General features: G+C 35.6%; 5 protein-coding genes across 11 annotated transcripts; 2 read left to right on the plus strand and 3 right to left on the minus strand.

Annotated features, from left to right (window-relative positions):
• Window positions 1–104: 104 nt before the first annotated feature.
• On the plus strand, window positions 105–2,952 carry LOC105831751 (ribonuclease Oy). Its single transcript, XM_012672125.3, has 4 exons — window positions 105–774; window positions 1,259–1,820; window positions 1,943–2,103; window positions 2,738–2,952. The coding sequence occupies exons 1-3, from the start codon at window positions 713–715 to the stop codon at window positions 2,099–2,101; spliced, it is 783 nt and encodes a 260-aa protein (XP_012527579.1). The 5' UTR covers window positions 105–712; the 3' UTR covers window positions 2,102–2,103; window positions 2,738–2,952.
• Window positions 2,675–4,528, minus strand: LOC105831750 (UBX domain-containing protein 1). 2 transcript variants are annotated; one of them, XR_003625607.2, is made up of 7 exons: window positions 4,320–4,528; window positions 4,188–4,241; window positions 3,970–4,125; window positions 3,586–3,837; window positions 3,275–3,509; window positions 3,019–3,194; window positions 2,675–2,800 (listed from the first exon to the last, which is right to left on the minus strand). XR_003625607.2 is itself a non-coding variant. In XM_012672124.3 (7 exons), the coding sequence occupies exons 1-7, from the start codon at window positions 4,373–4,375 to the stop codon at window positions 2,754–2,756; spliced, it is 981 nt and encodes a 326-aa protein (XP_012527578.1). In that variant the 5' UTR covers window positions 4,376–4,528; the 3' UTR covers window positions 2,675–2,753. The 2 variants fall into 2 exon arrangements, 1 of the variants encoding a protein (XP_012527578.1); XM_012672124.3 differs by having other exon boundaries at window positions 3,019–3,199.
• A 358-nt stretch (window positions 4,529–4,886) lies between these two features.
• Window positions 4,887–6,969, minus strand: LOC105831752 (histone H2A). Its single transcript, XM_012672126.3, has 3 exons — window positions 6,805–6,969; window positions 6,471–6,678; window positions 4,887–5,706 (listed from the first exon to the last, which is right to left on the minus strand). Exons 1-3 carry the CDS (start codon window positions 6,824–6,826, stop codon window positions 5,529–5,531), a joined length of 408 nt encoding a protein of 135 aa, XP_012527580.1. The 5' UTR covers window positions 6,827–6,969; the 3' UTR covers window positions 4,887–5,528.
• Window positions 6,962–12,931, minus strand: LOC105831740 (T-cell activation inhibitor, mitochondrial). 4 transcript variants are annotated; one of them, XM_036291169.1, is made up of 8 exons: window positions 12,229–12,931; window positions 11,924–12,097; window positions 9,479–9,867; window positions 9,092–9,404; window positions 8,925–9,025; window positions 8,721–8,882; window positions 8,520–8,651; window positions 6,962–7,090 (listed from the first exon to the last, which is right to left on the minus strand). In XM_036291169.1, exons 1-8 carry the CDS (start codon window positions 12,229–12,231, stop codon window positions 7,000–7,002), a joined length of 1,365 nt encoding a protein of 454 aa, XP_036147062.1. In that variant the 5' UTR covers window positions 12,232–12,931; the 3' UTR covers window positions 6,962–6,999. The 4 variants fall into 4 exon arrangements, with proteins under 4 accessions (XP_036147062.1, XP_012527562.1, XP_012527563.1 ...); XM_012672108.3 differs by lacking the exon at window positions 6,962–7,090 and adding an exon at window positions 7,630–8,441 and having other exon boundaries at window positions 12,229–12,802; XM_012672109.3 differs by lacking the exon at window positions 6,962–7,090 and adding an exon at window positions 7,630–8,441 and having other exon boundaries at window positions 8,721–8,864; window positions 12,229–12,797.
• Window positions 12,932–13,362: 431 nt separating this feature from the next.
• LOC105831741 (alpha-1,3-mannosyl-glycoprotein 2-beta-N-acetylglucosaminyltransferase) lies at window positions 13,363–17,552 on the plus strand. Of its 3 annotated transcripts, none has more exons than XM_036291170.1 (13): window positions 13,363–13,890; window positions 14,035–14,254; window positions 14,339–14,424; window positions 14,504–14,645; window positions 14,717–14,828; window positions 14,909–15,075; window positions 15,212–15,442; window positions 15,603–15,741; window positions 15,854–16,082; window positions 16,172–16,276; window positions 16,427–16,517; window positions 16,597–16,767; window positions 16,840–17,552. In XM_036291170.1, the coding sequence occupies exons 4-13, from the start codon at window positions 14,574–14,576 to the stop codon at window positions 16,951–16,953; spliced, it is 1,431 nt and encodes a 476-aa protein (XP_036147063.1). In that variant the 5' UTR covers window positions 13,363–13,890; window positions 14,035–14,254; window positions 14,339–14,424; window positions 14,504–14,573; the 3' UTR covers window positions 16,954–17,552. The 3 variants fall into 3 exon arrangements, with proteins under 3 accessions (XP_036147063.1, XP_012527565.1, XP_012527566.1); XM_012672111.3 differs by having other exon boundaries at window positions 13,369–13,890; window positions 14,504–14,637; XM_012672112.3 differs by having other exon boundaries at window positions 13,369–13,890; window positions 14,110–14,254; window positions 14,504–14,637.
• The last annotated feature ends 53 nt before the right edge of the window (window positions 17,553–17,605 follow it).

The following is a 17,605-nucleotide window of genomic DNA, read 5'->3' on the forward strand; positions in this document are numbered from 1 at the left end:
CTTACTCTTACATTAATATATTTTTGAACAAAATGTATCCTTAATGTTATAAATACTCTTTAAATTCGTAATAATTATTGTTCAAATCAGAAATAATTATATTTTATCTAATTATTTAAATTCAGCCTGTCCAAATTCAGCTCATGAGCTGAACGCGCTTCCACTTCTCCGTCGTAAATGTATATTCTTTTGTCGTTAAAGCGATATGCGCGTCTATCCTTTTTTATTTATTCTCCGTCTCACTCTATCGAGCGGAGAGGTGGAAGCGCTTGCGAGTTGAGTTTGGACAGATCTGGTTTAAATATTCAGAAACAATTATTACTTAACGTGATCGATTATATAAAAATATGTCATAATATAAAAATTATTCCTCTAAAATTTCTTGTACAAAGCTTAAATTATTTCGTGTGTAATATTAGACGCAATTAAATTTAATTTAACGCTCGGGTTTCGCTTGAGAAAAAGTCACTACTTTATTAGAAATATATACGTGGCAGTGTAAATACAGGTGCGCTGACACACGACCGTTCGAACTAGCAACAAGATCAGGTAAGAAATACCATCTGTTCAGACAACAGATGTAAAGAACGTTAAAGATGGAGGTGGTAACTGTGAAAAAGGTGGGAGCACTAAGTGCCTTTAATTCCGTTGCTCTCTTGGAGTCAGCCTTCACTCTCTCTCTGCATGGAACGATTACTCACTTCCTACTAGGATGCTCAAGTATAGCGTAGCATTATGTATTGTCTTGGTTTATCTACTGTGCGTCACGCATGGGTGAGTAAAACGATGTACGATATAACGTAACGAAAGCATCATAAAATGAATTGTTTGAAATATTGTGTAAATATTACGTAATTTGTTGGATAAACGCACAGTGATAACTGAAGATAAAATGTATTACGTTAGCACACCTGCGTACGTATACGTGCAGATGTTAACGAGTGTTATTAACATTGCTAAATAAAAATTCGATATAAATATTTACCGATTCTATTAATATTCTATCGATCAAAATTCTACCAATGCAGCGCACATGTGTAACTTTCAGTCATTTTAATTAATTAAATCACACGCGAGACAAGCTATTCTTTGGCTTAATCGAGAAATCACGTAAATATTCTAATTAATCTATTACATTTTTCAGATATAGATCCTAAATCAATATAGTTTTCAATTTCAATAAATATAATTCTAAAATTTAAGTGGCACAAATAATCCTGACGATAATAAGAAAAAAAACAATTTTTGTTTCATTTAGCTACAACAGAAGAACTGATTTCCAGAATCCCAGGTTCCTAACAAGAAAGACAAGGCCAAAATCTAATGAATTTGATGCCTTGATATTTACTCAGCGATGGCCGTTGACAGCTTGTTTCGTATGGAAAAACAATTCCGAAACACACAGTTGCTCGTTACCTAAGCGTGAAGAATGGACCATCCACGGAATTTGGCCTACAAAATACAACACAATGGGCCCTCAGTTTTGTAACAATTCGTTAAAATTTAATGCAAGCACTCTAGCACCTATAGAAAGTGAATTAAAAGAAAACTGGATCGATATCCAGAAAGGATCACACCCTTATTCGTTCTGGAAACACGAGTGGAATAAACATGGCACTTGTGCAGTCACAGTAAAAGCTTTAAACAATGAATTTAATTATTTCCAAGTAGCTTTGAAATTACTTGATAAGTACAACATGATAGATGTACTTTCAAAAGCAAATATTTTACCAGGTAATAAATATATGGTACAACAAATATTTATGGGAATTCAAAAAGTATTGAACAAAAAAGGACAAATAATGTGTGTCGTTGATAAGGTAAATGACAAAATTATTTTAATATAAAGATTATTTGAATTGTTTCTTTATAAATATAAAAGAAATCTAAAAATATAAAAATAATCATAAATTTAACTATAAATTTACTTTACTTTTTTTAGAATGGTGAATCGTACGTAGTTGAGATAAGGATTTGTTTTGACAAGACATTACAATTGATAGACTGTGATGGCATACATAATTTCCCTACAAATTGTAATAGAAACAAAGAGATAATATATCCTAGTCGTGTGCCATATTATAATGTCAGACAGACATAACGGTAGTATTAAAATCATTATTTATGTATGCGCGCGCGTGTTGTGTGTGTGTGTCAATTAAATAAAATTAAAGAATATCACATTACATATACAGATCCATTTCAAAATAATTTATCATAAGAAATCAACAATGAATCTTTATACGAGTTTAACGGTATGATATTTAATATAAACGTTCTTAATAATATTAAATAAAATAATATTAGAAATATAATTCTCAAATCGAGATGTGTTATCATAATTTCAAGATTAAATATAATATCTACAAATACGGTTTAGAGAAACGTAAAAATAAAAAGCAAATACGAACGTAATTGTGGTTGAAAATTACAAGAGCATTAAAATTTTCAAATTTTTCGTTATTTAAATTTTTAATCATAGCGTTATTTTTTATATTCACGAATATTCATTATCAAGAAACAGACTACAGAAAAGTCATTTTCAGAAATTGAATAGAATTGATATATATATATATATATATATATATATATATATATATATATATATATACACACATATATATATATCACATACTATGAGTTTGTATCGTTTATAATAAAGAATATCACTATATTAGAGTGAATGTCTTATAATTAATCTGTATAATATACATTAATATTTTTGCTTACAAATTAGGGCATTACTGGCTACATCATTCCATCTTCTTTTGAACGATCACGACTGCTGAGGGTACTAGGCCTGTAAATAAAACAAGAACTTTGTACTATCTTCTTCATGAAAAATTTTTTATATGTTAATTGTGATTATTTAATCACAATTACGATGATACTATCACATTATAATTGATAAAATTGCACAATTAATTAATAAATTTGTACTATAGAAATTATCGCAAATTGTATATGTGTGTGTGTGTGACAATGTATATAACAATAAATTAACAGTATACAGCATACCTAATACATCCAATGGCGTATCGTAATCCTCATCTGTAAATACCTTCTTGGGAAATGTTGTCATTAGCTGGAAGGGATCGTTACCGTCTGTCCTGTTCATTTCAATAAACAGTCTCACCGCGGATAATTGTTCCTTGCTTCCGAAGCTTTGTGTCAAGGTTTGGCCATTGGTAAGCCTAAGCTAAAAATGTAACCATTTAAGAAACAGATGGTCCATATATTTTTATGTATCTTATGTAGTATCTGATATTAATACTTGAAGCCTAGTCTCGGTGTAATCCTTCCTATGATGCGTAGACGTGGACGAAGATGTTACGGATAATGGGGCCAAAGTGGTATTAACTGGTTGACTGCTTTCAGCAGCCGCTTTAGCTCGTCGCGCTGCTTTATCGGCTTCAATTTGCGCTCGAACTCTCTGTTTTGCTTCCTTTTCCTCTGCTTTCTCTCGTTTTCTTTGCTCCAGAAGCTTCTGCATCTCCAACTCTTCTAATCTTTAACATGCACATAAATAAAATATAGATTTACATATACTCTCTGATTATTGATTTTGTTACTTAGGTTTTTTACTTTTTTCTGGCTTCAGACATTTCCTTTCCTGATCGTATCCTATTCTTTTCTCTTTCAAATGCATCTTTCTTTTCCTGTTCTTCTCTCTCCTTCCTTTTCTGCTTCAACTTTTCTTCTAGCATCTTTAATTGCTCCCGCTTCTCCTCTTCAGTAAGTGGCTTTTTCTCCTCTGTGCTTTCAGAAAATCTATCATGCCCAGACTTTGTAGCATGGAACTCAACTTCTAAGTTAGATTTAAAGAGTTTTCCACATCTACAGAATAAAAGAAAAACACATCTTTTAACGTAACCATGATATTCCATATGAAAACGTAGTGTGTCAATCCTAATATAAGTGCCTATATACTTCGGCGTTTAAAAGTCTTATCCTTGCAAATCAACATACACGTCGCACTTCATAGATTTGGCCGTTTCAGTAGTGGATACCGGTTGACTGCTAGCTCCGGCGACGCTGTCCTGCGTGTCGGTAGCTAGCGCCGGAGCACTCTCGCCTACGGAGGGTTCTGGCGCGGGTTCCGCCTCGTCGGAATGGGCCAGCAGCCTATAATTAAAAAAAAAAAGAGCGTCACAAAGCGACAAGAGCGGCAACTTTTTTTCGCTTACCATTCCATCGCCGGCTCCACACCTTTGTTACCGGTGATCTCCAGAGCCTTTTCACTGTAACACAAAACCGTCGTCGAACCATCAACGTAGGTTAGGACTCGTGACGTCGTGGTGTTTTATCTATAAACTTACGCTTTGGACATACTGAAACCCATGTCCACGAGGATGTCTATCACGCCCGACGACATTTTGCGCTGTTTGTTGCCACGCTTGGCGACTGTACCCTAAAAGAAAATCCTTTCAAGTCCTTTCGGACACCGCCGTACAAAAGTTAAATGTCACGTCGAATCGACGCGCTACTTATACTCCGAACTCCGACGCAAGCTTGAATCGCACGAGTCATGCGAGATGGCGACAGGCTCACGAGCACGATTTTAAATTTCGGAGTAAAAAAACGGGGGTTTAATAACTTTTTGCAAATAACAAAATCACAATATTTATTATAAATATATATTTTTGTTATAATATTAATTGTTAATAACAAACGGTAAAATCGTAATAAAACATTCAATAGATCATTATTGTATACCTGTAACACTCAATTATTATATACCTGTAATCGTCTACATTAGATTTTGTACAAAAGGCATTTATCTTGCAATAAAATATGAAATGTAAGCTCGGAATCTTTCTGTAATAAAGCTTTATTTCTCTTGTATCGGGAAAAGGAATACACACCTGCAAATTAAACTTCACATATGGACGCAATGCTTTTTATTTTTGCATTAAATATCGTTTACATTCAACAAAAACATTTAAGCGTTTTTGTAATACATCTTCAAATCTTTAATATAATAAGACACTGGAGAATAAACTAATGACACTAAAGATAAAAAATTAAAAATAGAACAGACAAAATGTGTACGCATGCAGGAAAGAACACGTATAAATGTCACGAAAGCATTTAAATAAAATATCAAATACATTGCGTTAAAGTCTGTATTAAAATCGAAACAGGAATTTAAAATTGCTACTCATGTAACGTATAAATGTTCAATCAAAGAATAATTCAGCATAAAATACATCTTAAGATGTTCTGAACGAGACTTGGTAGAGCAAATTAAAGTGGTAGCTTCATCTAGCTTTCTCGAATTAGTTGTTGATAAAAAAGAAGATAATGTTCACAAATCTGGATTCATGAAGATAATAAAATAACAAGAAAGCTTATGATGATTTAAACGTTTGTTATCAAACTCTACATTTTCTTATCTTCGGGCCCACGTAAAATCTAGCTTTATCGTGCTGATTTGTAAGGACATTCGTTTTTCTTTCTCTGATTGTTTCACAAAACAAAGACATGTCTCTAAAGTTGTAGTTAAAAGTTATAAACGTGTAATAAATCTAATATTCCTGTGACGCCTTGTCGCCCTTGCCAGAGCCACCGGTACCAGTCTTCTTCGGCAGCAGGACTGCTTGGATATTAGGCAGAACTCCACCTTGAGCAATGGTCACCCCAGATAACAATTTGTTCAATTCCTCGTCATTGCGAATGGCCAGTTGCAAGTGGCGTGGGATTATCCTGCAGAAGACATTTACATATAATTGAAACATATGTTAGACCTGTTTGCAATAATGTAGATTGATTTCAATCCTGATTTAGTTTACTGCCTATCTTTTTCTAATTTTTAAAACCAGAAAAATCAAGAATAAGTTCAACCAAGTTTAAAGTTAACCTATATTGCTGTACCAATGAACTTTAAATACAAAAAGAGCAGTGGGGAAATATCTCAAGTATTATAGATTGAGATGATGCTCTTTGATAGCAATTGGTATGACCTAGAAAATATTTGTTTTTAGATGACAAAGAAAACAAGCATTTTTATTTATTATTTGTATAGGCAATTGACTTAGTTCAGATTATATACACAAAATATATAAGTATAAAATATACAAATACAAACATTCAATTTTCAAAAATTTAAAAACAAAGATAAAATGGTAAAGAAATGTAAAAATTATTAAACAAAATATACAGATTTCTCTGAAACGAACAAGATATAACATTCGTGCATTGTATGATCACATCCCAATACTGAAGGAATGATCAAGAAATAATTTTCTTAGAGCAAGTCAGTCGGTTAACGCGCGGAGATCTATACTCGCTCTGTACTACGTTTGGAGACGAGGGTGCGAGGGAAATCGAGGGAGCGAGACACAGATACGAGATAGAAGCGGAAGTAGCAGCGATAGCGTGTGTGTGTGCGTGTGCGTGTGAAAGAGAAGGCGTGAGAAAGCGCGCGCGCGAGAGAGAAAGAGCGAGAGAGGAAATAAGGAAGGGCTTGCCTAGTCTTTTTGTTGTCCCTGGCGGCGTTTCCAGCCAACTCGAGCACTTCGGCCGCCAGATATTCCATCACGGCGGCGAGATAGACCGGTGCACCGGCGCCAACACGCTCCGCGTAGTTGCCTTTCCTGAGAAGGCGATGGATTCTTCCCACGGGGAACTGCAGCCCGGCCCTGCTGCTTCGGGTCTTCGCCTTTCCCTTGGTCTTACCTGGAAAAGGGACAGGGCATGCCTTTGAGGAGTGCCGTTGCCGATCATCGCCCGGCACGGCGCCCCTCGCGATTCTCCTCCTTTTTCCGGCTCCTTTTTTTCCTTTCTTTAATTTTCTTTACTCACCGCCTTTGCCGCGTCCAGACATGTCTTCGCTGCGTTAAGTCCTCTTGCGCGTTTGCTTTTTTCTCACGTAAAGGGGGGACGGGGAGGGCGAGATAGATAGGAAGATGGGTTCACACACCGACACGCCAACACCGAGCGCTGAAAGCCGAATGAAGCCGCGGCCCGCGCAACCACGACGGTCGCGCGCATGCACCGTCAGATATTTTGGCGGCGATCGCTCGTTTGCGCGGGAACGACCGACGATCGCAGACGGCTGGACACATTTCGTCTCGAAAGTCGAAAGTCCCTGCAACGAAGAAACGTCACTAGACAGGGGACGACTGGAGACATTAAAATGACTTCAACTCAACCAGTTTTAATTGATAAAACCTCAATTAACCTATTTCTATGTATAAATATGAACTTTAACCTTAGTTTATTATTTATCTTTTTTTAGTATTGTAAAATTAGAAAAACAATAAAAATTTAAATCGAATTTAAATATGCATAAATAAAAAAAATTTAAAGCTAAATTTCTAATTGTGCAAGTTAAATTTAATATTTTTTCTTATGTTAAACATTTAATAATTGATCTATTACCATTGATAAAATAATATAAGTATTATTTGATAAAAGTTATAGCAAATTACTTGATTAATTGCTAGTTAACTTATCTCGTTTATAATAAATTATCCTACACAACTCTGATCTTTTTGTCCATATACCAGGAATAATACATCTTCACACTTAGAATAGTTTGTATATTTTTTCACTCGTTTTTTGTAGGGAAAAATAAGGAAAAGAACATAATTTTAAAACAAAGGAGATAAAATAAACCTCTTCAAATGTGTATAAACGTCAATTATTGCGAAATCTGATTTAATTTTGTCCTTTGTCGATTGGACATAATCGATAACTTCTAATTTACAATTGTATCAGTATAGAATCGAATTAAAAAAATATATATATGTATACAGTTGTCTACAGCACGTAACATCGAGTCCCTTAAGTTAAACTAGAACTTACGCAAGACTAGTAATTATTTTGATGTCAAGAATCAACAGTCCTAGTTTACATATTTACCTGTTTTGTTTTATCTTACTTAAAAAGAATCACGCAAGAAAGTCATTTTTCACAATGCGTCACAATTCCTCTCACAAAGTTAGAGACAACATTAACATAATATATATTCGTTTTCAAATTAATAATATTCAAACTGTGTGACACAGAATAATTATTTTAATATAGTATAACTATTATAATGTTAGTTTATCATAATAATTCATCTTATGCGTCCATCCTAAATTGCTACTGTATCTTACGAATCTCGGGACTTGTAAAACTTATTTGCATTGTCGTGATTATTGGCGTTTGCGTTTACGCGAGTGAATTAACAATAGTCGTTAACACATTTCGTCGAAAGTTAGAATTTCCAATCCCATGGCACACAAAGAACGCCGTCACTCATAACGGAATAATAATGAGTAACCCAGAGCATTACACCTTCGAGCGCCGGTGCTAGATCCTTTTTGTGCAAAAGCAATCGTTCGCAGCACTGTATCATTAGATCAGGAGTGATGCTGTCATCCTTGTTAAGAGCAGCTAAACCCAATTCCTTGATGGTCTTACGATGAAGTTCTCGCTCTACATGCTTTATGCTAACAAACATGCACAAGTATAGTAATAACGGCTGGACTAATCTAAACTTAATCTGTGAGAAATCCAAGGTAACTTACTTATTATAATGAAACAATCTTTTCGTCGCTTCCTCCAAGTTTTCCGTAATAAAATTCACCAAGAGAAAGCTCGGACACGACGATGGCACGATGAATTGTCCGGTCGGCGACAACATTAAAGGACCTGCTTCGCTATAAGAAATGCATTAAGTCATTTGCATAGGATTCAAAATCATCCACAATTTATATAGCGATACTAACGCTTCGATGACGATTTCGTACGCCGATAGACTGGCCGGCCAAGAATTTGGGTATTTTCTTTTGCCACGATAATCCGAGAGCGTGGTTGTAAGTTGTCGCAGCTGTTGCTCATACTGGCCAACCATTACCTTAGGCATGAATTTCCTGCACATATAGAGCACCCTGAGCCTTACCATAACTCAAATAATATGATGTATTACGCACCGTCGACCGACTTTAATGTCGAGGAGCACTTGAGATACTGCCTTTTCAAACGCCGGCAATTTCAACAATACCGCATCGTGTTTTCTTACATTCTTTATTAGCTGCAAAAGACAAAGAAGTTTAATACATTTGGAGACACCAATAGAATTGTTTCATTTTCAACTTACGTCGAGCCAATTATGCCTGACTTCCCCAGAATTTAGCATAACATTGCCTTCCAAACTAATACCAGTGTCGTTTGCAAACACGAGAGTGCGATTCCTTAATACCTCCATCGATTCTGGATGATGCTCAGCCAATGCTTGAAAGGCCAATAAGCAACCACGATAATGAGCGATATTCCAACCACAGTCCCATACGATATCTTTTAAACCCAATTCACTGCATAATACTCTTTCTAGTTTCTCAACCTCCTCTCTCACTGGTCTACATGCCTCCAGTTTAACATGTACTTCATTGATGTGTTTGTCCAGATATGCTCTAATAAAATACATATAGAAATATAATAATAAGCAATACTTAGTATTTTAAACATATTTCAATATTATATTTACTTCAATGTATCGGGTTCCGTATTAATCTTGCGTTTCATAATAATCGACGCGTAAATAGGATCATCTTCCAATTCCGAAAAGTCTACCCTTTCTCCAGAATATGTGCGTTGCCAAAATCTGGATTTGTGCTTTGTGACAGAAGGCTTTGGCTCCTCGATTTTGTCGACGAATGTTGTAGGTAAATTGCATGTTTTCAAAATGGAAAGTATCGTTTGTCTCAAATCCTTTTCTTCCAACTGTATTTTAACAAGCGTGAATTTACCTGCCTTCACGTCTTTTCCTTCTTTTGATCGCAGATAAAAGGGCAAGATGGTCGGTCGTATAGGTCGCTTCTGTTGCAGAGTTTCCAAGATTGAACTCAATTGTTTCAGAGAGTTTTCATTCACTGTCTGTAAATAATAAATCGTTAATAACATTGATAATATCTAATACACTGTCTGCATTAATTAAAAATAATTATAATATAACGTCTCGCTAAAGATTTATTTTATGAAAAAAAAAAAAAAACTTGACGCAACATTACCGCGTTTTTAGATTAAAAGTAAAAGAAAAAAAAAATATCCATGCAAAGTGTTCATAAAAATTGTAAAATTGCTTTTTACGATATAAATTCATGAGACAATGTGATACAAATATCTGATATCGTTCATAACATTATCTGATATCGTTCGAATATGATAACGGAATGTAATTGATCACAATCAAACATCAAAGAATATAAACGATAAAATATACTATTTTGCTTTTCAAGTGCTTTTTAAATTATGCAGATTCTGATTTTCCAAGGGGCAGACTTTGATCGAATTCTTTCATCTTGTTTAATAATTTTTATTAGCAATTCGCTTAATCAATTGTCCTAATTCAGTTTTACAACTTAATTTAATCGGAGTTTAATTATATTTTATATAAAACAAATTCTTCTATTGGATACTGATAATTACATTTCAGTTAAAATAATTTGTGAAATTACACCTTATAAAAAAATAGCTAGAGTATAGTATTTCTGTTAATAGTTCATGCTTGTAAGTATTTGACAATTAAAACTTAAGAAGAAAACTAATTTATATTCACATGATTCCTTTATCAGTTCAATAGAACATATCAATAAGACTGAATATTTCAAGTATTTTATATTTAAATAATTAAAAAGAACTAATAACTTGTAATTTTAAGAATTTCGACAATTTTCTTACTAGAATTCTCAGAGTTTTAATTTACATTTCTTCTTATATTTAATAAAAAAAATTTTTAATCCACAATGCTTTTTTATTATTTTTCCTCAACTCTCGGTTAATGATCTGTCTAAATTAAGTTGTCATGCTTAAAAAATATTTACATACGAGTCTCAAGTTCTCAAGTCGTAACTAGTATATTAATCAAACACACACGCGCAGGGCCGCGTTTATCACAATTAATTACACAGTTTCCGACAGTGTTGAAATAAAGCAAAAAGAAAATATAATTTAATTAAAAATTAGATTTATAAAAAAAATTGATCCAGCAGAAAATACGTATATTCTACAATTGAAATGAATATTTTCTCAAATTTTCTCGAAATTTAACGATATGTATCCCATTCATTTAATTTCCAATCGATTCTTTCGTAAACAAACGTCGTTAATGACGTTAATTGCGGTACTCCGCGATTATTTCCTTTCTCAGACGAGAGCAAATTTGAAAAAAGTTGATTGTTTCCACAACATGTTTCGCGATCCCACAATGCGGCCCTGCTCGCGCGCAAATAATTATCTCGCTGATAAAACGACGCAAACATTCGAGTGCGTGGTACGACAGAGAATTTTTATTCCGACTGCCGGAGAACAACCTTGCACGACGCACGTGCACCGCGCTCGTCCAAAGATCGCGCCGCGCTTAATTCCATCACGAACGCGAGGCGACAAGTTTTCGCGCGTCTAAAAATAATGCCGTTCACCGCTCATTCGCTCGTGTTCGCTATCACGCCACCGATTGCTTTGACAACGGCGTGCATCGTGCATGACCCGTGCCCTTGAGGAGGAGAGACGAGGTGGTTGACGGATGGTGATTCACACGGTCAAGAGAGAGAAAACCAAACAAATAAAAATACAACAAACACGTGGCGCAAACACTGCGTTGTACTTCTTTTTGTTACACTCTGTTCCCTGCACCTGTGTTATCTTTATCCTTTCCCTCATTCCAACGTCCGTGAATGCAGTTCGAAAGCTTTCTAAATGCTCGAGAAAAAATGTACATACGATACCTCGACTGTCTCTGGCCGCGTGCCTCGTCTCGCTTATACGTTTTACATTTTATATAAAAAAGATACAAATGCACAAATTCGCAAGATCTGCAGAAAGAAAGAAGAAGAAGAAAATTGTATGGAAATGCGCGAATGGAATTGTTTTACGCATATAAAAGAGTTTACGAAGCTAGTCGTTACGATATCGTGATCTATGTTGACCGTACGGTATGACACTCATTCCAGAGTAGCGAGCATTCGTCTGAGGGTTCAGGCCAATCCTTACCCTCTGCGTGGGATACTGGCCGAACAGGTCGGGATGAACGGTGAAATAGAAGGGCCGCAACGCGGTGGACACCTCGCCGGTACTCAGGGCCCTCACCGCGTCCCTCCTGCAAAAGCTGTCGGCAGAAGAAGAAAAGCCGTCAGTTTCCAGGTCGCTGGCGACGGAGCTGCTGCCGTTTTACCGCGAAAAGAGGGTAAACGCCACCAGGAGTAAAACTTATGACAACTCTCGCAATTTTCCATTTACCATCTCCCGAGCGTCGTGCAGTACATCGTTGCTCACTCTCTCGCGCCCACCCTCGTTGCCGTCCCGGCAGTTGTATTATTGTCGGTGTGTGCGGCTCTCATGTCACGCGGTAGCCGATCACGCAGCGGACGTGAGACTCGTCACGTCACGAATGATCCTATCTTTCCCTCGTTCCCTTCCTTTCCGCTCGCTCGCTCTCGCGGGAGGGATGCGCTCCGTTTCCCTTACGCTCCTTTTTCTCGTTTCACCCCTTTCTCCCTCCCGAGTAGAAGATGCCACCCGTCCACCTTGTTTCGGAGGACTTTCTTCCACGACGGTGAAAATGTTGCCAATGGCACGGCGGATGGATTCCGATCACTCGCGAACGCGCATCGAGTTACGCACCAGTACGCACCAACACACAGTACGCACTTGTACGCACTGTGAGTCGTGACTGGTTATGACTTGTGAGTTTGTGACGTGCCGACGGCGATCGCCGATGATATATATATCAAAACAATGCGCACCTTGCGTCGCCCCCGACGAGAAACTTCGGAGGCTGCTCGAACGGAATTATGCTCGTCGATAAGTTAGATCGAAAACGTGGGAAAATATTATAAAATAATTATTAAATTCTTGACACATGTCGATTATGAAATAAAATAAAGCTATAATAAAACACGAAAATCAACGCAAACGATTCTTTATACGTGAAAAGAATGATAAGATGAACGCTTTAAAAAGTTTTAAATTTAGATCTTTAAATTTTAAATCTTTGGATCGATTACGTAAAAGTGTCGTAAAAGAAATTGAGAATGTAAATTTAATTTACAAATAAAATTATATTAAATTTTATTTGATAAACTCCTATAATATATAAGTGTTTTGAATTATTTAATCTATAATATAATAACTTTTTAAGCGTTTATATATAATTATAAAAATAATGATTTTCAAAATATAACCTTTAATTTAACTTTTAATTCAATCTTAACCTTTTATTAGAGTTTTTTTGTTTATGTCACTTTTAACGTAAAACCAATTAAATTTTATGAGTTAAAATATTGACTTAATTTAGTTTAAAATATATTAATTTACCCTATTATTATTAAAATTATATTAAAAATTTTCGTTTAGTCTACGTCATACTCTTATATCTTTTGATCAATAAACATCAGCTAGGACGATATAAATCACGTTGAAAAAAAAAGTGAATTATAATTATAAATGGTAATATATTGAGATCAAACTCCCCTTTTGTTTCATGTACATTCACCAAGTGACATCATTCAATTGTGCCAGCGGGTTATCATTAATTGAAAGAACGATAAGGAATAAAACGTGCTTATCTCACAATTATCGCGAGGCACGGATCGTCATTGCGGATTTGGCGAGCGCTGCCGCTACAGCAGAGTCATCGTGGTCTCGCTCGTAGGGTAAAGATCTCCACGACGTACGCTGACAGCTGTCCCGGACTCGGAGAGTTCCAGTTCATCAGTGTGAGCACCGTGTCAGGTTCTTCCGGCTCTCTTCCTCGATTCGCATTCTTCCGGACGAACCTTGCCGCGCGAAAATGAACCGCATCGAGCTCGCCTAGCTACGGTAGATCGACGGACAACAGCGGACCTCGAAGTTAATCCACGTGAGAGTGAAACTCCGTGTCGCTTCCCGTGTATCATAATGGTAAGTAACCTGTGTGTCGTGTGCCCGCAGAATTCGTCAACGTCTCCCGCGGAGGGAGGTGGACTTTGTTGCCGTCATGAGAAACTAGTCGATCAAACTTTATGCTTTAATGCTAAACCATTAAAGAAATATGTCTGCTTCCAGCGCGGCCTGTGCTGCACCGCTGTCGTTATCGTTGATTGCTGTTAAAATTATTCTCTCTTCCGGCTGTGGCAACAGCAAGTCCAGTCCATCACATCCACGTGCAATGTAAATACCGTCGCTTGGCCATGACTCATACAAGCAATATGGAGCGATACAATGCTTCCATATGATTTGCAACTATTGCGATGGCCTCCCGATCGCAGATATGATCGCGACATTCGTAAGTAACATTTCCTCGTACCGCGCCGAAAGCGCCAGGGATACTTCTAATCGCAAAATCCTAATGCCTATTGTAATTTTGCAGAAGAAACACCGATACTTGGACAACACGTTTAGGAATCCATGTGTAATAAATATGCACTGACGTGCACTGCGATGTGTGAGAACCTCGTTAGTATCCATTCGCTGTTTCTCTGTTCTGCGCTTCTACATGCCCTCCTGTTTGCAGTGTGTTCTTGATATGTTACAGTTACGGTGACACTTGTCTGTTTTGTCATGCGGAATAGATCGATCAGTATTATCTTTGGCTCCCTCATCTTATGGGCTGTGGCTACATACTTTTTATTTTTAGACCAACAGTCAGTTGGCAAGGATCAGGACAAGGTAAGAAGGTTGTTACAATGATGTTATAATTTGTTGTACAGAGATATAAGAGATATAATAATTGTATCTGTGTTTTTAGGATAAGGATAAGCTAGCAAATCAAATTAGCAGATTGGAAAAACAAGTAAAACAACAGATAATTATAAATCAGGAACTTCTGGAAGGAATTAATGAGAGCAAACGTCTCAAGAGTAAGATCAGTTAAAAAAGAGTTATATTGTGGAGATATTTGAAAGAGATAAATCAAATGTAATATATTTTGTCATTTTAGAAGAATACGATAGGTTAAACGCCCAATTGCCAATAGATGACACAAATAATTATAGAAAACATGAAGCTAATAAGGATAAGAGTATATTATTGCAAAAGATCGAAAACAAAAATAAGTGGAGGATGTCTCAAAATGAACAGGGGCCGACACAAGATGCCGTCTTATCTGTAATATATTATTCTAATTATGTAACAATTTATTAATCATTTTTCAATTATTTGTTCAATACATAATTTATAAATATAATCTTCATTTAATCTCGAAATTTTGTATCTCATTCATATTTTTTAAATTTCTCGGTAGACTGAGACAGCACACATTACTCCTTCGAGGCAAAAGCTTCCCGATGGATCTCCAATAATAGCTATTTTGGTCGTTTCTTGTAATCGTATTACAGTAGAACGGTGTCTAAATCAATTAATTAAGTTAAGACCTAACAAAGAACAGTTCCCAATAGTTGTATCGCAAGACTGTGATCATCGACCAACTGCTGATGTCATAGCAAGATATGGAAACCAGTTGTTACATATAAAGGTAGTTTAAACATGTTGTTATATCTGTTATTAAAGGTAGTTTAAGCATGTTGTTATATCCGTTATTTATTAAAAAAAATTATTAATTTTTCTTTTAATAAGATTACACTTTAACTTATATTCTTATAACAAAATTATTGCAATCCTTATAATTATTTTAGCAACCTGATCAATCCGATATTGAAATACCACCTAAAGAAAAGAAATTCAGAGGATACTTCAAAATCGCGCGTCACTATAAATGGGCGTTAAACCAAATGTTTCTAAAGCTTGGATATAATACTGCAATTATAGTTGAAGGTAGCGCAGCCAAATCTTTATAAGCAAAAGATTATTATATAACGCGACGTATAGATATAAAATAAATATGAGATAAAAGATATTTGATTAAAATAGCTTATGATTTTTATAGATGACTTGGACGTCGCGCCAGACTTTTACGAGTATTTCCTGGGGACTTACCCTCTTTTAGTGAATGATAGCTCTCTTTGGTGTGTATCAGCGTGGAATGATAACGGTAAAGCTGGCTTGGTAGACGAACATGCGCCACATTTACTTTATAGGACAGATTTCTTTCCTGGCTTAGGTTGGATGCTCACGCGCGATTTATGGTTGGAGCTTGGACCAAAGTGGCCCAAATCGTAAGTATAATTTCATATTTACTGTAGCTTGATTTGTTATTAAGCTATAATACTCGTTTCTAATAACTCTAAATATTCTGCTCATGTAGATATTGGGATGATTGGATAAGACAGCCGGAACAGCGTAAGAATAGAGCTTGTATCCGCCCAGAGATTTCGCGAACCAGAACATTCGGCAAACTTGGAGTCAGCAAGTACTTATTTTTATTTGCATTTCTTATTTATATATTTTTAAACTATTGTAGACAAAATACTATAACTGATAATTTAAAACTATTGTAGACAAAATACTATAACATAGTTTGAGTAAATTTAATCACCAAAATTTGTTTTGTCATTTCTAGCGGCTTGTTTTTTGAAAAACACCTAAAGTACATCAAGCTGAATGAACAATTTGTGCCTTTTACCAAGATGAATCTATCTTATTTACTAAAAGTAAGAGAGCGAATGTCAGATGTAATTATTAAATACACACATTCTAAAACACGTTTATAATTTTTGTGTTTATTTACAGGATAATTACGATATGGCTTTCGTCAACCAAGTGTATCAGTCGACGGTGGTTAGCTATTCGGAATTGAAAAGTGGAAATATAATTGCCCCTGGTCCAGTACGGATACCATATTACACTCGTCAGTCATTTAAAAATACTACCAAATTGCTTGGTTTAATGGACGATTTCAGGGTAATGTATCTTCTTTATTAACAGTCTCGTAATTTATTTTAAATTATACTATTGCAAAGTTTCATGTTACAGAGCGGAGTGCCGAGATCAGGATATCGCGGCGTGGTTACCTTTTTCTATAACGGCAGACGCGTGCATTTAGCACCGAGTGCAAACTGGAACGGTTACGATATAACATGGAGCTAACACATGATTATGCTCTACAAAGACTTTTAGATTACACGGGAATATTATGTGAATCTTTTCTTTGATATTCAACATCCTAGATGAATATAACGCTTGTATGCGATGAATTGACAGTGAGATCTGTATTTAAGTCTACAGTGTACGGCTACACTCTGTAGAATTAGGTAGAAGCCGGTGTTACATTCCTCATGTAATCGGTTTGGAACATGATCTTTCTTACAGAAAGATGTCACATATGTTTCGATAAGTTCATATGATTTATGTATAAATGAATATTACATATATAGATGTATATACATATATATATATTCATTTACAATACATATATCATGTATTGTAAATCTGCGTTTTTAAAAATTATATTCGTCGTTTTTCAGTAAATATTTCAATGACTCCTGAAGAATTGAGCGTATTTCGTGTACATAAAATGCCGTAGTAATACCGATAAAGCAATACTCTTGATTAATTATTACGTATCTTCCAAAACGAAAATGTGTTGATATATTTTTGCTCGTAATACATTTGAAAATTAATTTTGTTATGAAGTCATGTGATGTACGACAAATGAATGAATAATTTTATCGAAAAGTCCAATCAAACTCTACATCTATATTATTTGTTCCACTATTCACCAGCTATCCCCTTAATTTTA

This window comes from Monomorium pharaonis, chromosome 8 (assembly GCF_013373865.1).
Source record: "Monomorium pharaonis isolate MP-MQ-018 chromosome 8, ASM1337386v2, whole genome shotgun sequence".
NCBI lineage: Eukaryota > Metazoa > Arthropoda > Insecta > Hymenoptera > Formicidae > Monomorium > Monomorium pharaonis.

Excerpts from the sequence above, each read along its gene's own strand:
- LOC105831751 (XM_012672125.3), top strand. The coding sequence starts at position 713 with ATGCTCAAGTATAGCGTAGCATTATGTATTGTCTTGGTTTATCTACTG. Across the intron at positions 775-1,258 it reads CTACTGTGCGTCACGCATGG|CTACAACAGAAGAACTGATT; the intron begins GTGAGTAAAACG and ends TGTTTCATTTAG. Across the intron at positions 1,821-1,942 it reads TAATGTGTGTCGTTGATAAG|AATGGTGAATCGTACGTAGT; the intron begins GTAAATGACAAA and ends TACTTTTTTTAG.
- LOC105831750 (XM_012672124.3), bottom strand. The coding sequence starts at position 4,375 with ATGTCGTCGGGCGTGATAGACATCCTCGTGGACATGGGTTTCAGTATG. Across the intron at positions 4,242-4,319 it reads GGTTTCAGTATGTCCAAAGC|TGAAAAGGCTCTGGAGATCA; the intron begins GTAAGTTTATAG and ends TTTGTGTTACAG. Across the intron at positions 3,200-3,274 it reads ACACCGAGACTAGGCTTCAA|CTTAGGCTTACCAATGGCCA; the intron begins GTATTAATATCA and ends TTACATTTTTAG.
- LOC105831752 (XM_012672126.3), bottom strand. The coding sequence starts at position 6,826 with ATGTCTGGACGCGGCAAAGGCG. Across the intron at positions 6,679-6,804 it reads GTCTGGACGCGGCAAAGGCG|GTAAGACCAAGGGAAAGGCG; the intron begins GTGAGTAAAGAA and ends TCCCTTTTCCAG. Across the intron at positions 5,707-6,470 it reads AGGGACAACAAAAAGACTAG|GATAATCCCACGCCACTTGC; the intron begins GCAAGCCCTTCC and ends TGTCTTCTGCAG.
- LOC105831740 (XM_012672108.3), bottom strand. Across the intron at positions 8,652-8,720 it reads TACGAAATCGTCATCGAAGC|CGAAGCAGGTCCTTTAATGT; the intron begins GTTAGTATCGCT and ends CATTTCTTATAG. Across the intron at positions 8,442-8,519 it reads AGATTGTTTCATTATAATAA|CATAAAGCATGTAGAGCGAG; the intron begins GTAAGTTACCTT and ends CATGTTTGTTAG.
- LOC105831741 (XM_012672111.3), top strand. The coding sequence starts at position 14,530 with ATGCGGAATAGATCGATCAGTATTATCTTTGGCTCCCTCATCTTATGG. Across the intron at positions 16,083-16,171 it reads GGACCAAAGTGGCCCAAATC|ATATTGGGATGATTGGATAA; the intron begins GTAAGTATAATT and ends CTGCTCATGTAG. Across the intron at positions 16,277-16,426 it reads GGCAAACTTGGAGTCAGCAA|CGGCTTGTTTTTTGAAAAAC; the intron begins GTACTTATTTTT and ends TGTCATTTCTAG.